This window comes from Mercenaria mercenaria, chromosome 12 (genome assembly GCF_021730395.1).
Source record: "Mercenaria mercenaria strain notata chromosome 12, MADL_Memer_1, whole genome shotgun sequence".
NCBI classification, from domain to species: Eukaryota; Metazoa; Mollusca; class Bivalvia; order Venerida; family Veneridae; genus Mercenaria; species Mercenaria mercenaria.
The window spans coordinates 72,505,758-72,527,175 of record NC_069372.1 but is presented as its reverse complement, the minus strand read 5'-3'; the positions used below and the strand labels follow the sequence as shown (position 1 = coordinate 72,527,175).

The window sequence follows — 21,418 nt, the reverse complement described above, 5'->3', positions numbered from 1 at the left end:
ATCATCTAGTGGTTCTCTACCAAGTTTGTTCAAATTATCCCCCTAGGGTCAAATATGGCCCCACCCCGGGGGTCACATGCTTCATATAGACTTATATAGGGAAAAGCTTTTAAAATGTTCTTGTCAATAACTACAACATTCAAACTTGGACCACATGTATATTTTTGAGTGGCAGATGAACCTTGACATGAGTTGACCTTAATTTTGACCTAGTGACCTGCTTTCACATTTCTGTAGCTACAGCCTTCAAATTTGGACCACATGCATAGTTTTGTGCACCAGAAAAAAACTTTGATCTTGGTTTTGACCTAGTGACCTACTTTCACATTTTTAGCCCACCATCATCACTCTGCGTCCGTGGTCCGTCCGTCCGTCCGTTAACAATTTCTCGTTATCGCTTCTCCTCAGAAACTACTAGGGGGATTTTGACCAAACTTTGTCAGAATGATGTATTGGTACCCTAGTTGTGTCCCCCTGAAAATCAGACTGGTTCAACAATTTATGAATGAGTTATGGCCCTTTGTTTATTTCTATATTTTACATAGATTATATAGGGAAAAACTTTGAAAACCTTCTTGTCCAAAACCACAGAGCCTAGGGCTTTGATATTTGGTTTGAAGCATCATCTAGTGGTTCTCTACCAAGATGATTCAAATTATTTCTCTGGGGGTCAAATATGGCCCCGCTCTGGGGGTCACATGGTTGATATAGACTTATATAGGGAAAAACTTTGAATAACCTCTTGTCCAAAACCACAGGGCCTAGGGCTTTGATATTTTGTATGTGACATCATCTAGTGGTCTTCAACTAAGATTGTTCAAATTATACCCCTAGGGTCAAATATGGCCCCGCCCTGGGGGTCATATGGTTTACATAGACTTATATAAGGAAAAACTTTGAAAATCTTCCTGTCCAAACCACAAAGCCTAAGGCTTTGATACTTGTAACGTAGCATCATCTAGTGGTTCTCTACCAAGTTTGTTTAAATTATCCCCCTAGGGTCAAATATGGCCCCGCCCCGGGGGTCACATGGTTCATATAGACTTATATAGGGAAAAGCTTTTAAAATGTTCTTGTCAATAACTACAACATTCAAATTTGGACCACATGTATATTTTTGAGTGGCAAGATGAACCTTGACATGAGTTGACCTTGATTTTGACCTAGTGACCTACTTTCACATTTCTGTAGCTACAGCCTTCAAATTTGGACCACATGTATAATTTTGAGTGGCATGATGAACCTTGACATGAGTTGACCTTGATTTTGACCTAGTGACCTACTTTCACATTTCTGTAGCTACAGCCTTCAAATTTGGACCACATGCATAGTTTTGCGCACTGGAAAAAACTTTGACCTTGATTTTGACCTAGTGACCTACTTTCACATTTCTGTAGCTACAGCCTTCAAATTTGGACCACATGCATAGTTTTGCGCACTGGAAAAAACTTTGACCTTGATTTTGACCTAGTGACCTACTTTCACATTTTTGAAGGTACAGGCGTCGAATTTGGACCATATGCATAGTTCCGTGTTTCAAAATGAAATTTGACATTGATTTTGACCTAGTGACCTACTTTCACATTTCTCAAGCTACAGCCTTCAAATTTGGACCGCCTGCATAGTTTTTTGTACCGAAAACAACTTTGACCTTGATTTTGACCTAGTGACCTACTTTCACATTTTTGAAGGTACAGGTTTCAAATTTGTACCACATGCATAGTTTTGTATTCCGAAATAAAATTTGACCTTGATTTTGACCTAGTGACCTGCTTTTACATTTCTCAAGCTACAGCCTTCAAATTTGGACCTTTTGCATAGTTTTGTGTACCGAAATGAACTTTGACCTTAAGATTGACCTAGTGACCTACTTTCACATTTTTAAGGTACAGGCTTCAAATTTAGACCACATGCATAGTTTTGTATTCCGAAATAAAATTTGACCTTGATTTTGACCTAGTGACCTGCTTTTACATTTCTCAAGCTATAGCCTTCAAATTTGGACCACATGCTTAGTTTTGTGTACCGAAATGAACTTTGACCTTTACATTGACCTAGTGACCTACTTTCACATTTTTGAAGGTACAGGCTTCAAATTTGGACCACATGCATAGTTTTGTATTCCGAAATAAAATTTGACCTTGATTTTGACATAGTGACCTACATTTACATTTCTCAAGCTACAGCCTTCAAATTTGGACCACTTGCATAGTTTTGTGTACCAAAATGAACTTTGACCTTAAGATTGACCTAGTGACCTACTTTCACATTTCTGTAGCTACAGGCTTCAAATTTAGACAACTTGCATAGGATTGTGTACCGAAGCAAACTTTGACCTTGACATTGACCTAGTGACCTACTTTCACATTTCTCAAGCTACAGCCTTCGAATTTGGACCACATGCACAGTGTTGTGTACAGAAATGAAATTTGACCTTGAGCTAGTCAAGAATTCTTGAAATTTGGAACACTCAAAAATGGCACATTGGTGGGCGTCAAGATCACTCTGTGATCTCTTGTGTGAAGGTACAGGCGTCAAATTTGGACCATATGCATAGTTCCATGTTTCAAAATGAAATTTGACATTGATTTTGAACTAGTGACCTACTTTCACATTTCTCAAGCTACAGCCTTCAAATTTGGACCATCTGCATAGTTTTGTGTACCGAAAAAAACTTTGACCTTGACATTGACCTGGTGACCTACTTGCACATTTTTAGCCCACCATCATCAGATGGTGGGCTATTAAAATCACTCTGCGTCCGTGGTCCGTCCGTCCGTCATTCCGTTCGTCCGTCCGTCCGTTAACAATTTCTCGTTATCACATCTTCTCAGAAACTACTGGGGGGATTTTGACCAAACTTTGTCAGAATGATGTATTGGTACCCTAGTTATGTCCCCCTGAAAATCAGACTGGTTCAACAATTTATGAGTGAGTTATGGCCCTTTGTTTATTTCTATATTTTACATAGATTTATATAGGGAAAAACTTTGAAAACCTTCTTGTCCAAAACCACAGAGCCTAGGGCTTTGATATTTGGTTTGAAGCATCATCTAGTGGTCCTCTAACAAGATGATTCAAATTATTTCTCTGGGGTCAAATATGGCCCCGCCCTGGGGGTCACATGGTTTATATAGACTTATATAGGGAAAAACTTTGAATAACCTCTTGTCCAAAACCACAGGGCCTAGAGCTTTGATATTTTGTATGTGACATCATCTAGTGGTCTTCAACTAAGATTGTTCAAATTATACCCCTAGGGTCAAATATGGCCCCGTCCTGGGGGTCATATGGTTTACATAGACTTATATAGGGAAAAACTTTGAAAATCTTCTTGTCCAAACCACAAAGCCTAAGGCTTTGATACTGGTAATGTAGCATCATCTAGTGGTTGTCTACGAAGTTTGTTCAAAATATCCCCCTAGGGTCAAAAATGGCCCCGCCCCGGGGGTCACATGGTTCATTATAGACTTATATAGGGAAAAGCTTTTAAAATGTTCTTGTCAATAACTACAACATTCAAATTTGGACCACATATGTATTTTTGAGTGGTAAGATGAACCTTGACATGAGTTGACCTTGATTTTGACCTAGTGACCTACTTTCACATTTCTGTAGCTACAGCCTTCAAATTTGGACCACATGTATATTTTTGAGTGGCAAGATGAACCTTGACATGAGTTGACTTTGATTTTGACCTAGTGACCTACTTTCACATTTCTGTAGCTACAGCCTTCAAATTTGGACCACCTGCATAGTTTTGTGCACTGGAAAAAAACTTTGACATTGATTTTGACCTAGTGACCTACTTTCACTTTTTTGAAGGTACAGGCGTCAGATTTGGACCATATGCATAGTTCCGTGTTTCAAAATGAAATTTGATATTGATTTTGACCTAGTGACCTACTTTCACATTTCTCAAGCTACAGCCTTCAAATTTGGACCACATGCATAGTTTTGTGTACCAAAAAAAAACTTTGACCTTCACATTGACCAATTGACCTACTTTCACATTTTTGAAGGTACAGGTTTCAAATTTGGACCACATGCATAGTTTTGTATTCCGAAATAAAATTTGACCTTGATTTTGACCTAGTGACCTACTTTTACATTTTCTAGCTACAACTTTAAATTTGGACCACTTGCATATTTTTGTGAACTGAAATGAACTTTGACCTTTACATTGACCTAGTGACCTACTTTCACATTTTTAAGGTACAGGCTTCAAATTTGGACCACATGCATAGTTTTGTATTCCGAAATAAAATTTGACCTTGATTTTGACCTAGTTACCAACTTTCACATTTCTCAAGGTATAGCCTTCAAATTTGGATCACATGCATAGTTTTGTGTACCGAAATGAACTTTGACCTTTACATTGACCTAGTGACCTACTTTCACATTTTTGAAGGTACAGGCTTCAAATTTGGACCACATGCATAGTTTTGTATTCTGAAATAAAATTTGACATTGATTTTGACCTAGTGACCTACTTCTACATTTCTCAAGCTACAGCCTTCAAATTTGGACCACTTGCATAGCTTTGTGTACTGAAATGAACTTGACCTTAAGATTGACCTAGTGACCTACTTTCACATTTCTGTAGCTACAGGCTTCAAATTTAGACTACATGCATAGGATTGTGTACCGAAACAAACTTTGACCTTGACATTGACCTAGTGACCTACTTTCAAATTTCTCAAGCTACAGCTTTCAAATTCGGACCACATGCACAGTGTTGTGTACTGAAATGAAATTTGACCTTGAGCTAGTCAATAAGTCTTGAAATTTGGAACACTCAAAAATGGCACATTCGTGGGCGCCAAGATCACTCTGTGATCTCTTGTTGAAGGTACAGTCTTCAAATTTGGACCACATGCATAATTTTGGTTTCGAAATGAAATTTGACCTTGATTTTGACCTGGTGACCTACTTTCACATTTTCTCAAGCTATACAGCTTTCAAATTTGGACCACATGCATAGTTTTGTGCACCAGAAAACACTTTGACCTTGACATTGACCAAGTGACCTACTTTCACATTTTTTGTAGGTACAGGCTTCAAATTCGGACCACATGCATAGTTTCGTGTTCGGAAATGAAATTTGACCTTGATTTTGACCTAGTGACCTACTTCCACATTTCTCAAGCTACAGCCTTCAAATTTTGACCACATGCATAGTTTTGTGTTCCGGAATGAAATTTGACCTTGATTTTGACGCAGTGACCTACTTTCACATTTCTCAAGCTACAGCCTTCAAATTTGGACCACATGCATGGTTTTATGTACCGAAACAAACTTTGACCTTTACATTGACCTAGTGACCTACTTTCACATTTCTCAAGCTACATCTTTCGAATTTGAACCACATACACAGTGTTGTGTACGGAAATGAAATTTGACCTTCAATCTGACTAAAGTACATATCCTATAACGCTACGCATAGGATCTGAGAACGACCTATTCATTGCCTCGTTCTGATGACCCTTTGGCTAGCCAATCAGAGCCTAACTTACAACATCTTGCAAATCTACCTGTAGCCTTGACTTTTGATATTAACAATTCTTATGTCGTAATGTATCAGATAGCCGGTTAGCTCAGTCGGTAGGCCACTTGCTTTGTAAGCGAGGGGTTCCGGGTTCGAGCCCTGAAAAGACTGCACATTTTTCTTACTCTTTGACATTCGAACAAGTCGCCTGATTGGATAAAATAAAAATAGCAATACTGGAAATCCAAAATATACAGAAGACGAATGTGAATGGGTCGTTCTCAGATCTTCGTTTAGAAGATCAAGTACTTAAGTCAGATTGTTTGACCATGAGCTTGTCAATAAGTCTTGAAATTTGGAACACTCAAAAATGGCACATTGGTGGGCGCCAAGATCACTCTGTGATCTCTTGTTTTAAATATCGACACGTACACGAAAAACACGCGTAGTGCATTCATTCTTTAATATAATCGCTTCAAATTTTCATCACCGCTTGAGAAGTAATACAGTTTGAATTCTATAACGATTTTAATAAGATATCGACAGTAATGTAGGCAAAATTCTATAAAAACGTTCAAATTCTCATATAATTATTTGTAAAATTTCACACAGCGCAATCTTAATTAATTTTTTATTTCTGAAAGTAAATAGATGATACATACTATGCTCATACAATTCTGACTTTTGACCAGGAAGTACAAAAAACAGAATTAAAAAATCTTAATGAAAAAGCGGCAGCAATTTAAATACATGGAGTAAAACGATCTTTGGTTAGCAGATTTCCGTAAGTGCGGCAGAATAGTTTACGTGACCTCGTGGACGTAAATAGAAATGTGGTTTTAAATAAGTTTTAAATGAATCTTTGTACATTTATTTTTTGACACGACACTATGTAAGATATTCTTCTCACAGTAAATTCCTTGAGGGCAAATAGGTCACAGAGGTAGAATATCTACTATTATCGTTTGACACATTTACATGTCAGTTAATACGGGATATTACACATTCGCTTTCAAAAAAAAAAAAATTAACTTTTTTTTTACTGATTTCTCCTCAGCATTTTAAAGAACCGAGGCGGTACGATCAGACAGTGATGTGTCACAAGGCGCGAAAACATGACGTAATGCCATGACAATCTCGAGCAAATATACAGCTTTGATCTCCGCTTCAGATGCCATGATACTGAAACACTTCTTTTACCTCTTTAAGGGGTGGAGGGGGGGGTTAATTGATGATGAAAACAAGGCCAATTACTTAGTTTATCAACAGAATAATTACCGATAATTGTAAATGTGTTGTTTTTTTTTGCTTTAAACACAGGTGGGTTGAATGATGAATATTGTATCCATATTTTTGGGACACTTTTCAAGATAATTATTTTTGGGGATTTTTGAATCCAAAGCAATGTAGAATAGACTGAATACAAGAAAAATATATCACCAGCTGCATACTGATAAAAGGAAGCAAGATTCCTGTTTATTTCATATTTAATGTTCGGTCCGGCTTGTCTACGAATGCAGGTTTGTTTCAAGCGGTTAGGATAAACATTTTTTGACGGATAGCTTTGTTTGCAATTGATTTTTAGCTCATATGATTTTTTGAAGAAAAAAAAAGGATGAATAATTGTCATCACTTGATCGGCTTAGCCTGGCTAAGTTTTATGTTTAGGTCAGCTTGTTTCCTAAACTATCAACATTACTGCTTTGAAACTTGGAACACTTGTTCACCATCATAAGCTGACCCTGTACATCAAGAAACATAACTTCATCCTGCTTTTTGCAAGAATTATTGCCCCTTTTGGACTTAGAAAACCAGTTTTCTTGGTTGAGTATTATGTTTAAGTCAGCTTTTCTGATAAACTATCAAAGCTATTGCTTTAAAACTTGCAACAGTTTTTCACCATCATAAACGGATGCTGTACATCAAGAAACATAACTCTATCTGGCTTTTTGCGAGAATAATGGCCCTTTTTAGAGTTAGAAAGTCATTGGTAGGACAATATTTCTATTATACCAAAAAATCAGATGAGCGTCAGCACCTGCAAGGCGGTGCTCTTGTATTAAATATCCGATGTTTATAAATGGAGTTATGATTTTTAATGTCAAAGGTAAGTATATTGTTTATAATATGCAACACTATCGCACAGGAGTGTCAGTGTTTCATTTAAACTAATGACTAATGAAGAAGACAGCCACACAACAACATTTAAAGCCAGTATACATTGTAAACCTTAGGTTTTAAGTTGAAACTGAGTAAAAACTACAAGATATAATGGTTTTCAAAAATGAGTCATAAAAAAAAATAAAAAAAATAAATGAAAAAAATAAAAAATGGACCTACCCTACCTAGCAATTTTGGCAATGTTAACCAGAACCACAACATTTTTTTTTTAGGCCTCAGGCACTCTTGGATTATGGCCCTTGAATAACAAAAAAAATGCGAATTTAGCCTTGTCCGCTCTCTAAGTCCATCAGTTTTCATCCATCCAAACTTGCTGACAATGTTTATGAGCATAATATCATGGCCAAGTACGATAACCACCCAAATCGCCCCAGGCAGTCTTGGATTATGCCTCTTGAATTAGGCCAAGTTAGATGACGGGCGTATTTTGTGACAGTCTGGCACTCTTGTTATCAAATGCCTAGACTGAAGCGTTTACTAAATCAAGTTGCATTTCTAACAAATACATATATATATATATTTACAGATTTACATTACTCACAGAGTATATACCATCAAAGTACCGAGCGAAACTTCTCAATGTTACTGCAGTAAGTGTTTTAAAGGGATATTCTATATTTTCACAGGTTTACATTGCTTACAGAATATATACCTTCCAAATACAGAGCCAAACTCCTTAATGTTGGTGCAGTAAGTATATTTTATTATGCCCCCGCCATAAAATTGGAGGGGGCGGTGGGGGGGAGCATATAGTGTTACCCCTGTCTGTGTTTATGTGTTTGTGTGTTCGGGAAAGGGTGGTGGTTGTGTCCGGGCCATAACTTTGACATGCTTGGTCCGATTTCAGAATAATTTGACACAGATGGTAAGCATGGATAGACGATGTGTCTTGCGCAAAACCGTTTCACTAGCTCAAAGGTCAAGGTCACAGTCCTTGGTTGAACTTAGCCAATTTTCACTACATAAGTGGTCTTCGTGTCCGGGCCATAACTTTGACATGCATGGTCCGATTTCAGAATAATTTGACACAAATAATAAGCATGGATAGACAATGTGTCATGCGCAAAACCATTTCACTAGCTCAAAGGTCAAGGTCACAGTCCTTGGTTGAACTTGGCCAATTTTCACTACATAAGTGGTTTTCGTGTCCTACATATATACTGATAATGTGGTCTTTGTGTCTGGTCCATAACTTTGAAATGCATGGTCCGATTTCAAAATAATTTGACACAAATGATAAGCATGGATAGATGATGTGCGCAAAAATCATTTCACTAGCTCAAAGGTCAAGGTCACAGTCCTTGGTTGAACTTAGCAGATTTTCACTACATATACAGATTACTGATTTTCTGGTTTTTGTCGAGCCCGCTTGCGGAAGCGAAGACATAGTTGTCCAAATGTCTGTTCGGTGTATGTGCGTGCGTGCGTGCGTGCGTCCGTCCGTCCGTCTGGATTTGTTTGTCCGGACCATAACTTTGACATGCATGGAGCAATCTTGTTTATATTTGGTATGAATGTTAACCTCAGTGAAACGGAGTGTCCTGCGCAAACCCCAGGTTCCTATCTCAAAGGTCAAGGTCACACTTACAGGTCAAAGGTCAAATTCAAAATGACTGTCCGGAGCATTTCTTCTTCATGCATGGAGGGATTTTGATGTAACTTGGCGCAATTGTTCACCATCATGAGACGGAGTGTCATGCGCAAGAACCAGGTCCCAAGGTCTAAGGTCAAGGTCACACTTAGAGGTCAAAGGATACAAGAATGACAACTTTGTCCGGAGCATTTCTTCTTCATGCATAGAGGGATTTTGATGTAACTTGGCATAAATGTTCACCTATATGAGATGGAGTGTCATGCGCAAGAACCAGGTCCCTAGGTCTAAGGTCAAGGTCACACTTAGAGGTCAAAAGTCAGATACAAGAATAACTTTGTCTGGAGCATTTCTTTTTGATGCATAGAGGGATTTTGATGTAACTTTGCACAATTGTTTATCATCAAGTGATGGAGTGTCATGAGCAAGATCCTAGAAATCAAGACCACTTTTCTGTAGTACAACATTTTGACCTATCTCTACTGGTGCGGATTTTTGTGTGGACTTAGAATTTTTTTTTTTCTTTTTTTTTTTTTGATTTACGTTCCTTTGTTGTTACTTTAAATAACTTATATTGTAACTTTTTGCAATCTCTTTTTTATTTGGCATAAATGTTTGCCTGAATGAGACAGTGAGTGTCATGTACAACTCCCAGTCCTTTTGCCAGCTGGCGGGCTCGACATATTGCCTGTGGGCATCTAGTTTATTTTTATTTTTTAATTTTTTTTAGGTAAAGTGATTCATTTTTGAAAAATGCGCAAGAACCAGGTCCCTTGGTCTAAGGTCAAGGTCACACTTAGAGGTTAAAGGTCAAATTCAAGAATGACTTTGTCCGGAGCATATCTTCTACATGCATGGAGGGATTTTGATGAAACTTGGCACAGTTGTTCACCTCCATGAGACGGAGTGTCATGCGCAAGAACCAGGTCCCAAGGTCTAAGGTCAAGGTCACACTTAGAGGTCAAAGGATACAAGAATGACAACTTTGTCAGGAGCATTTCTTCTTCATGCATAGAGGGATTTTGATATAACTTGTCACAAATGTTCACCATCATGAGGCGGAGTGTCATGCGCAAGAACCAGGTCCCTAGGTCTAAGGTCAAGGTCACAGAGGTCAAAGGTTACAAGAATGAAAACCTTGTCCGGAGCATTTCTTCTTCATGCATAGAGGGATTTTGATATAACTTGGCACAAATGTTCACCACCACGAGATGAAGTGTCATGCGCAAGAACCAGGTCCCTAGGTCTAAGGTCAAGGTCACACTTAGAGGCCAAAGGTTAGATGCAAGAATGACTTTGTCCGAAGCATTTCTTCTTCATGCATGGAGGGATTTTGATGTAACTTGGCACAATTATACATCATCATGAGAGGAAGTGTCGTGCACAGTTCCTTTCTTTAGAATTACTTCCCTTTGTTGTTACTATAAATAGCTAATATTGTAACTTCTTCATTACTAGTCGTAGTGAAAAATTGAGACAACTTTTCTTAGTACAACATGCATGCTACATCCAGTTTTGAGGTGTATTTTGACCAATCTCTACCTGGTAAAGATTTTTGTGTGGACTTACATTTTTTTTTTTTGATTTTTTTTTTTTTTTTTTTTTTTTTTTTTTTTTTTTGATTTTTTTTTTAAGATTAACTTCCCTTAGTTGTTACTATAAATAACTTATATTGTAACTTTTTATACGCCCGTTTGAAAAACGGGACGTATTATGGGAATGCCCCTGGCGGGTGGATGGGCGGGCTGGCGGACGGGCGGCGTCCACAGACCTTGTCCGGAGCATATCTTCTACATGCATGGAGGGATTTTGATGAAACTTGGCACAGTTGTTCACCATCATGAGATGGAGTGTCATGCGCAAGAACCAGGTCCCTATGTCTAAGGTCAAGGTCACACTTAGAGGTCAAAGGTCAAATTCAAGTATGACTGTCCGGAGCATATCTTCTTCATGCATAGAGGGATTTTGATGAAAGTTGGCACTATTGTTTATCATCATGAGACGGAGTGTCATGCGCAAGAACCAGATCCCTAGGTCTAAGGTCAAGGTCACACTTAGAGGTCAAAGGATACAAGAATGAAAACTTTCTCCGCAGCATATCTTCTTCATGCATAGAGGGATTTTGATGAAAGTTGGCACAATTGTTCATCATCATGGGACGGAGTGTCATGCGCAAGAACCAGGTCCCTAGGTCTAAGGTCAAGGTCACACTTAGAGGTCAAAGGATAAATGAATGAAAACTTTGTCCGGAGCATTTCTTCTGCATGCATGGGGGGATTTTGATATAACTTGGCACAAATGTTCACCACCACAAGACGGAGTGTCATGCGCAAGAACCAGGTCCCTAGGTCTAAGGTCAAGGTCACACTTAGAAGCCAAAGGTCAGATACAAGAATGACTGTCCGAAGCATTTCTTCTTCATGCATAGAGGGATTTTGATGTAACTTGGCACAATTATACACCATCATGAAGTGTCATGCGCAGTTCCCTTCTTTAGAATTACTTCCCTTTGTTGTTACTATAAATAGCTTATTTTGTAACTTTTTCATTACTAGACGTAGGGAAAAATCGAGACCACTTTTCTGTAGTACAACATGCATGTTACATCCAATTTTGAGGTGTATTTTGACCAATCTCTACCTGGTAAGGATTTTTGTGTGGACTTACAATTTTTTTTTTTTTTTTTTTTTTTTTTTTTTTTTTTAAAGATTAACTTCCCTTAGTTGTTACTATAAATAACTTATATTGTAACTTTTTTATAATTGACCGTAGGGAAAAACCAAGACCACTTTTCTGTGGTACAACATAGTTGTAACTTTATAATTTTAGGTGTATTTTAAGGTATCTCTACCTGGTAAGGAGTTTTTTTGTGGACTTAGAAAAACAAAAGAATTACAATGATTACTAAACAACCATAAAATTAAAATTACATCTGCAAATACAGGTGGTAGAGTAAAGAAATTTGCTGTGACGGGCCTATATTGTGACATTCTGGCACTCTTGTTTATAATTGACCATAGGGAAAAACCAAGACCACTTTTCTGTGGTACAACATAGATGTTACTTTTAAATTTTAGGTGTATTTTAAGGTCTCTCTACCTGGTAAGGAATTTTTTTTGTGGACTTAGGAAAACAAAAGACTTAAATGATTACTAGACAACCACAAAATCAAAATTCATGTGCAATACAGCAGCTAGAGTAAAGAAATTTGCTGTGATGGGCCAAAGAACTAAAAATACACAGAATGGCAACTGGGGAAATCCCGTGTCATCTCGTGTTAGAGCGTTATCTTATTTCAAAGCGTTTGTCGACTTGATCAATCGTGATCAAATCAACAGGCGCTTACTGAAGTATAAAATTGGCGGTATGCCCGGCGCGTAATAAACCGAATCGAGTCCTTTTTTCAAACGGAAACTGTTGATTTATTAGACTTCCAATCATAAATTCATGCCTTCCCCGTGTTGAAAATGCTAATAACATTAAAAAAGCACCATTATCATTATATTCAATCGATCTGAAAGTAACCTAATTTAAAAGCGTTTGCCGACTTGATCCATCGTGATCAACAGACGCTTACAACGAGATCTCATTCAGTTGTCACAGGATGTTGGCGAGATTTGCTCTATATGCCTTTCAAGTTGCCGATCTATTTATTTTTATAGCTCTTTGGACGGGCGTATATTGTGACATTCTGGCACTCTTGTTTAATTCTGTTTTTTGTACTTTCTGGTCAAAAGTCTGAATTGTATGACCATAGTATGTATCATTTATTTACTTTTAGAAATAAAGAAATAATTAAGATCGCGCAGTTTGAAATTTTACAAATAATTATATGAAAATTCGATCGATTTTATAGAATTTTGCCTACATTTCTGTCAATATCTTATTAAAATCGTTATAGAATTCAAACTGTATTACTTCTCAAGTGGTGATGAAAATTTGACGCGATTATATTAAAGAATGAATGCACTACGCGCGTTTTTCGTGTACGTGTCGATATTTAAAACAGAAGTAACCGGCGATGTAAATTAGATATTACGATAGGTCGCACGTGCTCGTGGAATGGAAAATTACCGGCATGACAAAATTGATACCTTTAAGATTTGCGGTTAAAGTCCACGCAATCCAGGTAATTTTTCTTGATGTAATTTCTGAATTTCTAAGTTACGATGTAAAAACCACTCGCTCGATCGGCCGAGTATGCCGGATGGTCGGACCGGCCTCGACTCATAAAACGGCGGTCCGCGTCAAAATCTTCCGGTCTTATCCATCGGACTGAAGAATTTTGCAATGTCTGGCGTCGAAAAAAAACGGCAGGGTCGGAACCTTTTGCTAGGTAGGGTCAGGTGACCCGAACCACAACATTTTTTTTTTAGGCCAGACTATCAAGAGATGTACTGTTTTGGTTGAATGATTTTTCTTAGAGTTATTGCCCTTCGATTATTCAACAGTAGTATACTATAGAACAATTCTTGTCTGGAGTATTTCTCAGCAATCACTGATTGGAATATAGCCATACTTCATTGGAAGCTTTACTATCAAAAGGAGTTGCGCATATTCTTGTTCCGATCAGATGATTTTTTACTGAGTTATTGCCCTTTGATTATTCAACAATAGTGTACTATAGTGCAATTCTTGTACGGAGTATTTCACAGCAACCACTGGTTGGAATTTAGCGAAACTTCATAGGAAGCTTTCTTGTCATGAGGAGATGCGCTTATTATCTTCCTGTTGTGGTCGGATGATTTTTTAGCTTGACTATATGAAGTATGAAGAGCTATCCTACTCAACCTGGCGTCGGCGTCAGTGTCCTTCCGTGTCCACACTTTGGTTAAAGTTTTGATGCACTTTCTCTTTATCTTTATTATTACTTGATGGATTTCCTTCAAACTTAAAATAGTTGTTTCTCATCATCACCCACATTATATGGCACAAGGGTCATATCTCTGGCACAAATATTTCAGGAATTATCCCCCCTTTTTACTTAGAATTTCAGGTTAAAGTTTTGATGCACTTCCACTCTATCTCAGTTATTCCTAAATGGATTTGATTCAGACTGAATTTAGTTGTTCCACATCATCTCCTACATCATATGACACAAGGCCCATAACTCTGGTACCAGTATTTCATGAATTATCCCCCCTTTTTACTTAGAATTTCAGTTTAATTTTTAGCTCACAGGTGAGCAATGCTCAGGTGAGTTTTTCTGATCGCTCGATGTCCGGCGTCCGTCGTCTGTCGTCTAGCGTCTGTCAACATTTAGCTTGTGTATGCGATAGAGGCTGAATTTTTCAATTAATCTTCATGAATATTGGTCAGAATGATAACCTTGATAAAATCTAGGCCGAGTTCGAAAATGGGTCATCTCGGGTCAAAAACTAGGTCACCAGGTCAAATCAAAGAAAAACGTTGTGTATGCGATAGAGGCTGTATTTTTCAATTAATCTTCATGAATATTGGTCAGAATGATAACCTTGATGAAATCTAGGCCGAGTTCGAAAATGGGTCATCTCGGGTCAAAAACTAGGTCACTAGGTCAAATCAAAGAAAAACCTTGTGTATGCGATAGAGGCTGTATTTTTCAATTGATCTTCATGAATATTGGTCAGAATGATTGCCTTGATGAAATCTAGGCCGAGTTTGAAAATGGGTCATCTCGGGTCAAAAACTAGGTCACTAGGTCAAATCAAAGAAAAACATTGTGTATGCGATAGAGGCTGTATTTTTCAATTAATCTTCATGAATATTGGTCAGAATGATAACCTTGATAAAATCTAGGCCGAGTTTGAAAATGGGTCATCTCGGGTCAAAAACTAGGTCACTAGGTCAAATCAAAGAAAAACCTTGTGTATGCGATAGAGGCTGTATTTTTCAATTGATCTTCATGAATATTGGTCAGAATGATTGCCTTGATGAAATCTAGGCCGAGTTCGAAAATGGGTCATCTCGGGTCAAAAACTAGGTCACTAGGTCAAATCAAAGAAAAACCTTGTGTATGCGATAGAGGCTGTATTTTTCAATTATTCTTCATGAATATTGGTCAGAATGATAACCTTGATGAAATCTAGGCCGATTTAGAAAATGGGTCATCTCGGGTTAAAAACTAGGTCACTAGGTCAAATCAAAGAAAAACCTTGTGTATGCCATAGAGGCTGTATTTTTCAATTGATCTTCATGAATTTTGGTCAGAATGATTACCTTGATGAAATCTAGGCCGAGTTCGAAAATGGGTCATCTCAGGTCAAAAACTAGGTCACTAGGTCAAATTAAGGAAAAACCTTGTGTATGCGAAAGAGGCTGTATTTTTCAACTGATCTTCGTGAAATTTAGCCAGAATGATTACCTTGATAAAATCTAGGCAGAGTTCGAAAATGGGTCATCTGGGGTCAAAAACTAGGTCACTAGGTCAAATCGAAGAAAAACATTGTGTATGCAATAGAGGATGTAGTTTTCAATTGATCTTCATGAAATTTGGTCAGAGTGATTGCTTTGATGAAATCTAGGTCGAGTTTGAATATGGGTTATCTAGGTCAAAAACTAGGTCACTAGGTCAAATAAAGGAAAAATCTTGTATGCGATAGAGACTGTTTTTTTCAATTGATTTTTATGAAATTTGGTCAGGATGATTGCCTTAATGAAATCTAGGTTGAATTTGAATATGGGTCATCTGAGGTCAAAAACTAGGTCACTAGGTCAAATCAAAGAAAAAACTTGTGTATGTGATAGATGCTGTATTTTTCAATTGATCTTCATGAATTTTGGTCAGAATGATTGCCTTGATAAAATCTAGGTCCAGTTTGAACATGGGTCATCTAGGGTCAAAAACTAGGTCATCTAAGAAAATGCTTGTTTTATCGCAAGAGACCAATTTTTTGGTCCAATCTTAATGAAAACTGGTCAGAATATTTGTTTCCATGAAATCACTAGGTCAAACATGTTTTACACTGTTATGGTGTGTTTCTTAGGTGAGCGACCTAGGGCCATCTTGGCCCTCTTGTTTGATACACTTTCACTCTATCTCATTTATTACAAAATGGATTTGATTCAAACTTAAAATAGTTGTTCCACCTTATCACCCACATCATATGACACAAGATGCAAAACTCTGGCACCAATGTTTCATGAATTATGCCCCTTAGAATTTATGGTTAATTTTGATGCACTTACACTATATCTCAGTTATTACAAAATGAATTTGATTCAAACTTGAAGTAGTTGTTCCACATCATCACCCACATCATATGACACAAGGTGCATAACTCTTGCACCAATATTTTATGAATTATGCCCCCTTTTTGCTTAGAATTATACTTATAATGTTTTGATACACTTTATCTTTACCTCTCTTATTACTTAATATTTTTGACACAGACTCAAGCTATTGTGCAATATCTTCATTCCCCATTGGAGTCATTAAACACTCCAGTGACAGCTCCAGTTTCCTCAGATGTGCCCAGTTTCACTATCCAGCATCAAAATAGTGGAGCGCGTTGTCTCCTGTGACAGCTCTTGTTCTTCGAGTTATTGCCCTCTGATTATTAGCCCACCATCATCAGATGGTGGGCTATTAAAATCACTCTGCATCCGTGGTCCGTCCGTCCGTCATTCCGTCCGTCCGTCCGTTAACAATTTCTCGTTATCGCATCTCCTCAGAAACTACTGGGGGGATTTTGACCAAACTTTGTCAGAATGATGTATTGGTACCCTAGTTGTGTCCCCCTGAAAATCAGACTGGTTCAACAATTTATGAGTGAGTTATGGCCCTTTGTTTATTTCTATAGTTTACATAGATTTATATAGGGAAAAGCTTTGAAAAACTTCTTGTCCAAAACCACAGAGCCTAGGGCTTTGATATTAGGGTTTGAAGCATTATCTAGTGGTCCTCTACCAAGATGATTCAAATTATTTCTCTGGGGTCAAATATGGCCCCGCCCTGGGGGTCACATGGTTTATATAGACTTATATAGGGAAAACCTTTGAATAACCTCTTGTCTAAAACCACAGGGCCTAGAGCTTTGATATTTTGTATGTGACATCATCTAGTGGTCTTCAACTAAGATTGTTCAAATTATACCCCTAGGGTCAAATATGGCCCCGCCCTGGGGGTCATATGGTTTACATAGACTTATATAAGGAAAAACTTTGAAAATCTTCTTGTCCAAACCACAAAGCCTAGGGCTTTGATACTTGTAATATAGCATCATCTAGTGGTTGTCTACGAAGTTTGTTCAAATTATCCCCCTAGGGTCAAAAATGGCCCCGCCCCAGTGGTCACATGGTTCATATAGACTTATATAGGGAAAAGCTTTTAAAATGTTCTTGTCAATAACTACAACATTCAAATTTGGACCACATGTATATTTTTGAGTGGCAAGATGAACCTTGACATGAGTTGACCTTGATTTTGACATAGTGACCTACTTTCACATTTCTGTAGCTACAGCCTTCAAGTTTGGACCACATGTATATTTTTGAGTGGCAAGATGAACCTTGACATGAGTTGACCTTGATTTTGACCTAGTGACCTACTTTCACATTTCTGTAGCTACAGCCTTCAAATTTGGACCACATGTGTAGTTTTGTGCACTGGAAAAAACTTTGACCTTGATTTTGACCTTGTGACCTACTTTCACATTTTTGAAGGTAAGACGTCAAATTTGGACCATACGCATAGTTTTGTGTTTCAAAATGAAATTTGACATTGATTTTGACCTAGTGACCTACTTTCACATTTCTCAAGCTACAGCCTTCAAATTTGGACCACATGCATAGTTTTGTGTACCGAAAAAAACTTTGACCTTCACATTGACCTAGTGACCTACTTTTACATTTCTCAAGCTACAGCCTTCAAATTTGGACCACATGCATAGTTTTGTGTACCGAAATGAACTTTGACCTTTACATTGACCTAGTGACCTACTTTCACATTTTTAAGGTACAGGCTTCTAATTTGGACCACATGCATAGTTTTGTATTCTGAAATAAAATTTGACCTTGATTTGACCTAGTGACCTACTTTTACATTTCTCAAGCTATAGCCTTCAAATTTGGACCACATGCATAGTTTTGTGTACCGAAATGAACTTTGACCTTTACATTGACCTAGTGACCTATTTTCACATTTTTGAAGGTACAGGCTTCAAATTTGGACCACATGCTTAGTTTTGTATTCCAAAATAGAATTTGACCTTGATTTCAACCTAGTGACCTACTTTTACATTTCTCAAGCTACAGCCTTCAAATTTGGACCACTTGCATGGTTTTGTGTACCGAAATTAACCTTGACCTTAAGATTGACCTAGTGACCTACTTTCACATTTCTCAAGCTACAGCTTTCGAATTTGGACCACATGCACAGTGTTGTGTATGGAAATGAAATTTGACCTTCAGCTAGTCAGTAAGTCTTGAAATTTGGAACACTCAAAAATGGCACATTGGTGGGCGCCAAGATCACTCTGTGATCTCTTGTTAAGAATAGTTTACTATAATACAATTCTGGGGCCTCCGTGGCCGAATGGTTAGAGTCGTTGACTTCAAACCATTTGCCCCTCATCGATGTGGGTTCGAAACCTCATTTGGGGCGTAGAATTCTTCACGTGAGGAAGCCATCCAGCTGGCTTACGGAAGGTCGGTGGTTCTACCCAGGTGCCCGCTTGTGATGAAAGTATGCACGGAGGGGCACCTGGGGTCTTCCTCCACCATTAAAGCTGGAAAGTCGCCATATGACCTAAAATTGTGTCGGTGCGACGTTAAACCCAACAAAATAAAATAAAATAATACAATTCTTGTCCGGAGTATTTCTTTGCAAGCAATGGTTTGAATTTAGCCATACTTCATTGAAAGCTTTACTATCAAGAGGAGATGTGCGTGTTATCCTTGTGTTTCGGTGGGATGATTTTTCACTGATTTATTGCCCTTTGATTATCCAACATTAGTAAACTATAGTGCCATTATAGTTAAGAGTGTTTCTCAGCAACCACTGCCTTGAATTCAGCAAAAATACACTATAGGATGCTTCACTCTGAAGAGGAGGTGCGCATATTTTCTTCATTATTCATTGGAATGATTTTTCATTGAGATATTGCCCTGTGATCATTCAACGTCAGTATTACAAAAACTATTTGTTCCCAGTCAGTAAATTCAACTTTTGTTCCTTTAATATGCAAATTTTGGGGAGCATCCATCGGTTTTACCAATATTTTCTGTTGTGATGTTAGCCAAAGGTCAAGGTCACAGTTAGATTGGAATTTGGGCTTAAGTCTGTCGAAGTACAAGGGTGACTTTATGTGGTTAGTCACTCATCCCAGTTGTTTTAGGGGTCATTAAGGCAAAGGTCAAGGTCACAACATACATGAAACTTAAATTACACAACCGGTTAACTCTGACAGGCCAACATGGAGTCATTACACACCTGGTTACCTCTGACAGGCCAACATGGAGGGCATATGTGTGTAATAAACAGCTCTTTTTGGACTGGGGTTTGTTTCAGCCTTGTCCTGGCATATAACATTTCTTATTTAGTTACTAAATACAGTAAAGGGAGATCACCTGTCAGCAGATACAACTTTCATTTCTCAAGGCAATTCTTTATAGACAGACTTGAACATGCATAGTTTATGTTACATTTCAGACTTCTACCAGAAAAAAATGAAAAAAAAAATATAAACATTAATATCTGCATTGTTGTGGGGGCACCCCTGGCCGAATGGTTAAAATCACTGGCTTCGCGAGTCCAGTGTCTGACTTTGGTTGTTAAATTTGTTTATGTGTAAGAACCATCTAAATGGCATACGGAAGGTAAGTGGTTCTGCCCATATTTGACATACTGCCTTGAGGGGCACCTGGGCTCTTTTCCAGTAGCAAAGCCAAATAGAAATGCCACATTGTCTAAAGTTTTATCGGAGTTACTCTAAACCCAACAACAACAACAATTATCCTGTTTCTAGCATTAGAAAAATGTCTATTATTGTATCACTGTTTGCCGACCTTACAGTCTTAAATTCTTTTGTCCTCAGCCTCTTGATTCAAACGCAAACAAACAAATATAAATTTGTTGACTTGTAAATTTCCATATTTCAGATAAGTTGGGCATGTGGTACGATGTTTGAAATTGTGTTAGCATCCATTGTGTTACCTAGTCTAGGCTGGAGATGGTTGTTGGTACTGTCAGCAATACCTTCATTCCTGATTGTCATCTTGTTAAAGGTATGTTAGCATCCATTGAGTTACCTAGTCTAGACTGGAGATGGTTGTTGGTACTGTCAGCAATACCTTCATTCCTGATTGTCATCTTGTTAAAAGTATGTTAGCATCCATTGAGTTACCTAGTCTAGACTGGAGATGATTGTTGGTACTGTATGCAATACCTTCATTCCTGATTGTCATCTTGTTAAAGATATGTTAGCATCCATTGAGTTACCTAGTCTAGACTGGAGATGGTTGTTGGTACTGTATGCAATACCTTCATTCCTGATTGTCATCTTGCTAAAAGTATGTTAGCATCCATTGTGTTACCTAGACTAGACTGGAGATGGTTGTTGGTACTGTCAGCAATACCTTCATTCCTGATTGTCATCTTGCTAAAAGTATGTTAGCATCCATTGTGTTACCAAGACTAGACTGGAGATGGTTGTTGGTGCTGTTGGTAAGTATCTTCATTTAATACACCCAGAGTATATAGGGGCTATATTAGAGTCCTGCATGTCTGTTTTTCTGTTTGTCTTGTCCATTCCATATCTTCGTTACCATTAAAAAGATGCTTATAAAACTTGCATCAGTTGTTAATCTCATTAAAATGAAATGCAGAGTGCACAACCAAAGGTTAATGACAGTTTTGGAGTTTTTACAGGAGTCTGCACACTATCTTGTTAATATTTTAAGTTTTTACCAGAATCTACATGCTATCTTGTTGATATTTCAGTTTTACCAGAGTTTGCAAGCTATCTTGTTGATATTTCAGTTTTTACCGGAGTCTGGAAGCTTAGCTATCTTGTTGATATTTCAGTTTTTACCAGAGTCTGCAAGCTATCATGTTGATATTTCAGTTTTTACCAGAGTCAGCACACTGTCATTTGATATTTCAGTTTTTACCAGAGTCTGCAAGCTGTCTTGTTGATACTTCAATAATGCACGGAGGAGCACCTGGGGTCTTCCTCCAC

At 37.9% G+C, this 21,418-nt stretch overlaps 1 protein-coding gene across 2 annotated transcripts in view; it reads left to right on the top strand.

Moving 5' to 3' along the window:
• Positions 1–21,418, top strand: part of LOC123534763 (putative transporter SVOPL) — a 146,662-nt gene that overhangs the window by 101,248 nt on the left and 23,996 nt on the right. Inside the window, exons 7-8 of one of the 2 annotated variants that reach the window (XM_045317171.2) lie at positions 8,296–8,359; positions 20,340–20,465. In XM_045317171.2, the coding sequence (XP_045173106.2) occupies positions 8,296–8,359; positions 20,340–20,465 (190 nt within the window). Of the gene's footprint in view, positions 1–8,195; positions 8,260–8,295; positions 8,360–20,339; positions 20,466–21,418 lie in introns of both variants that reach the window. The other variant, XM_045317170.2, reaches the window with a different exon arrangement.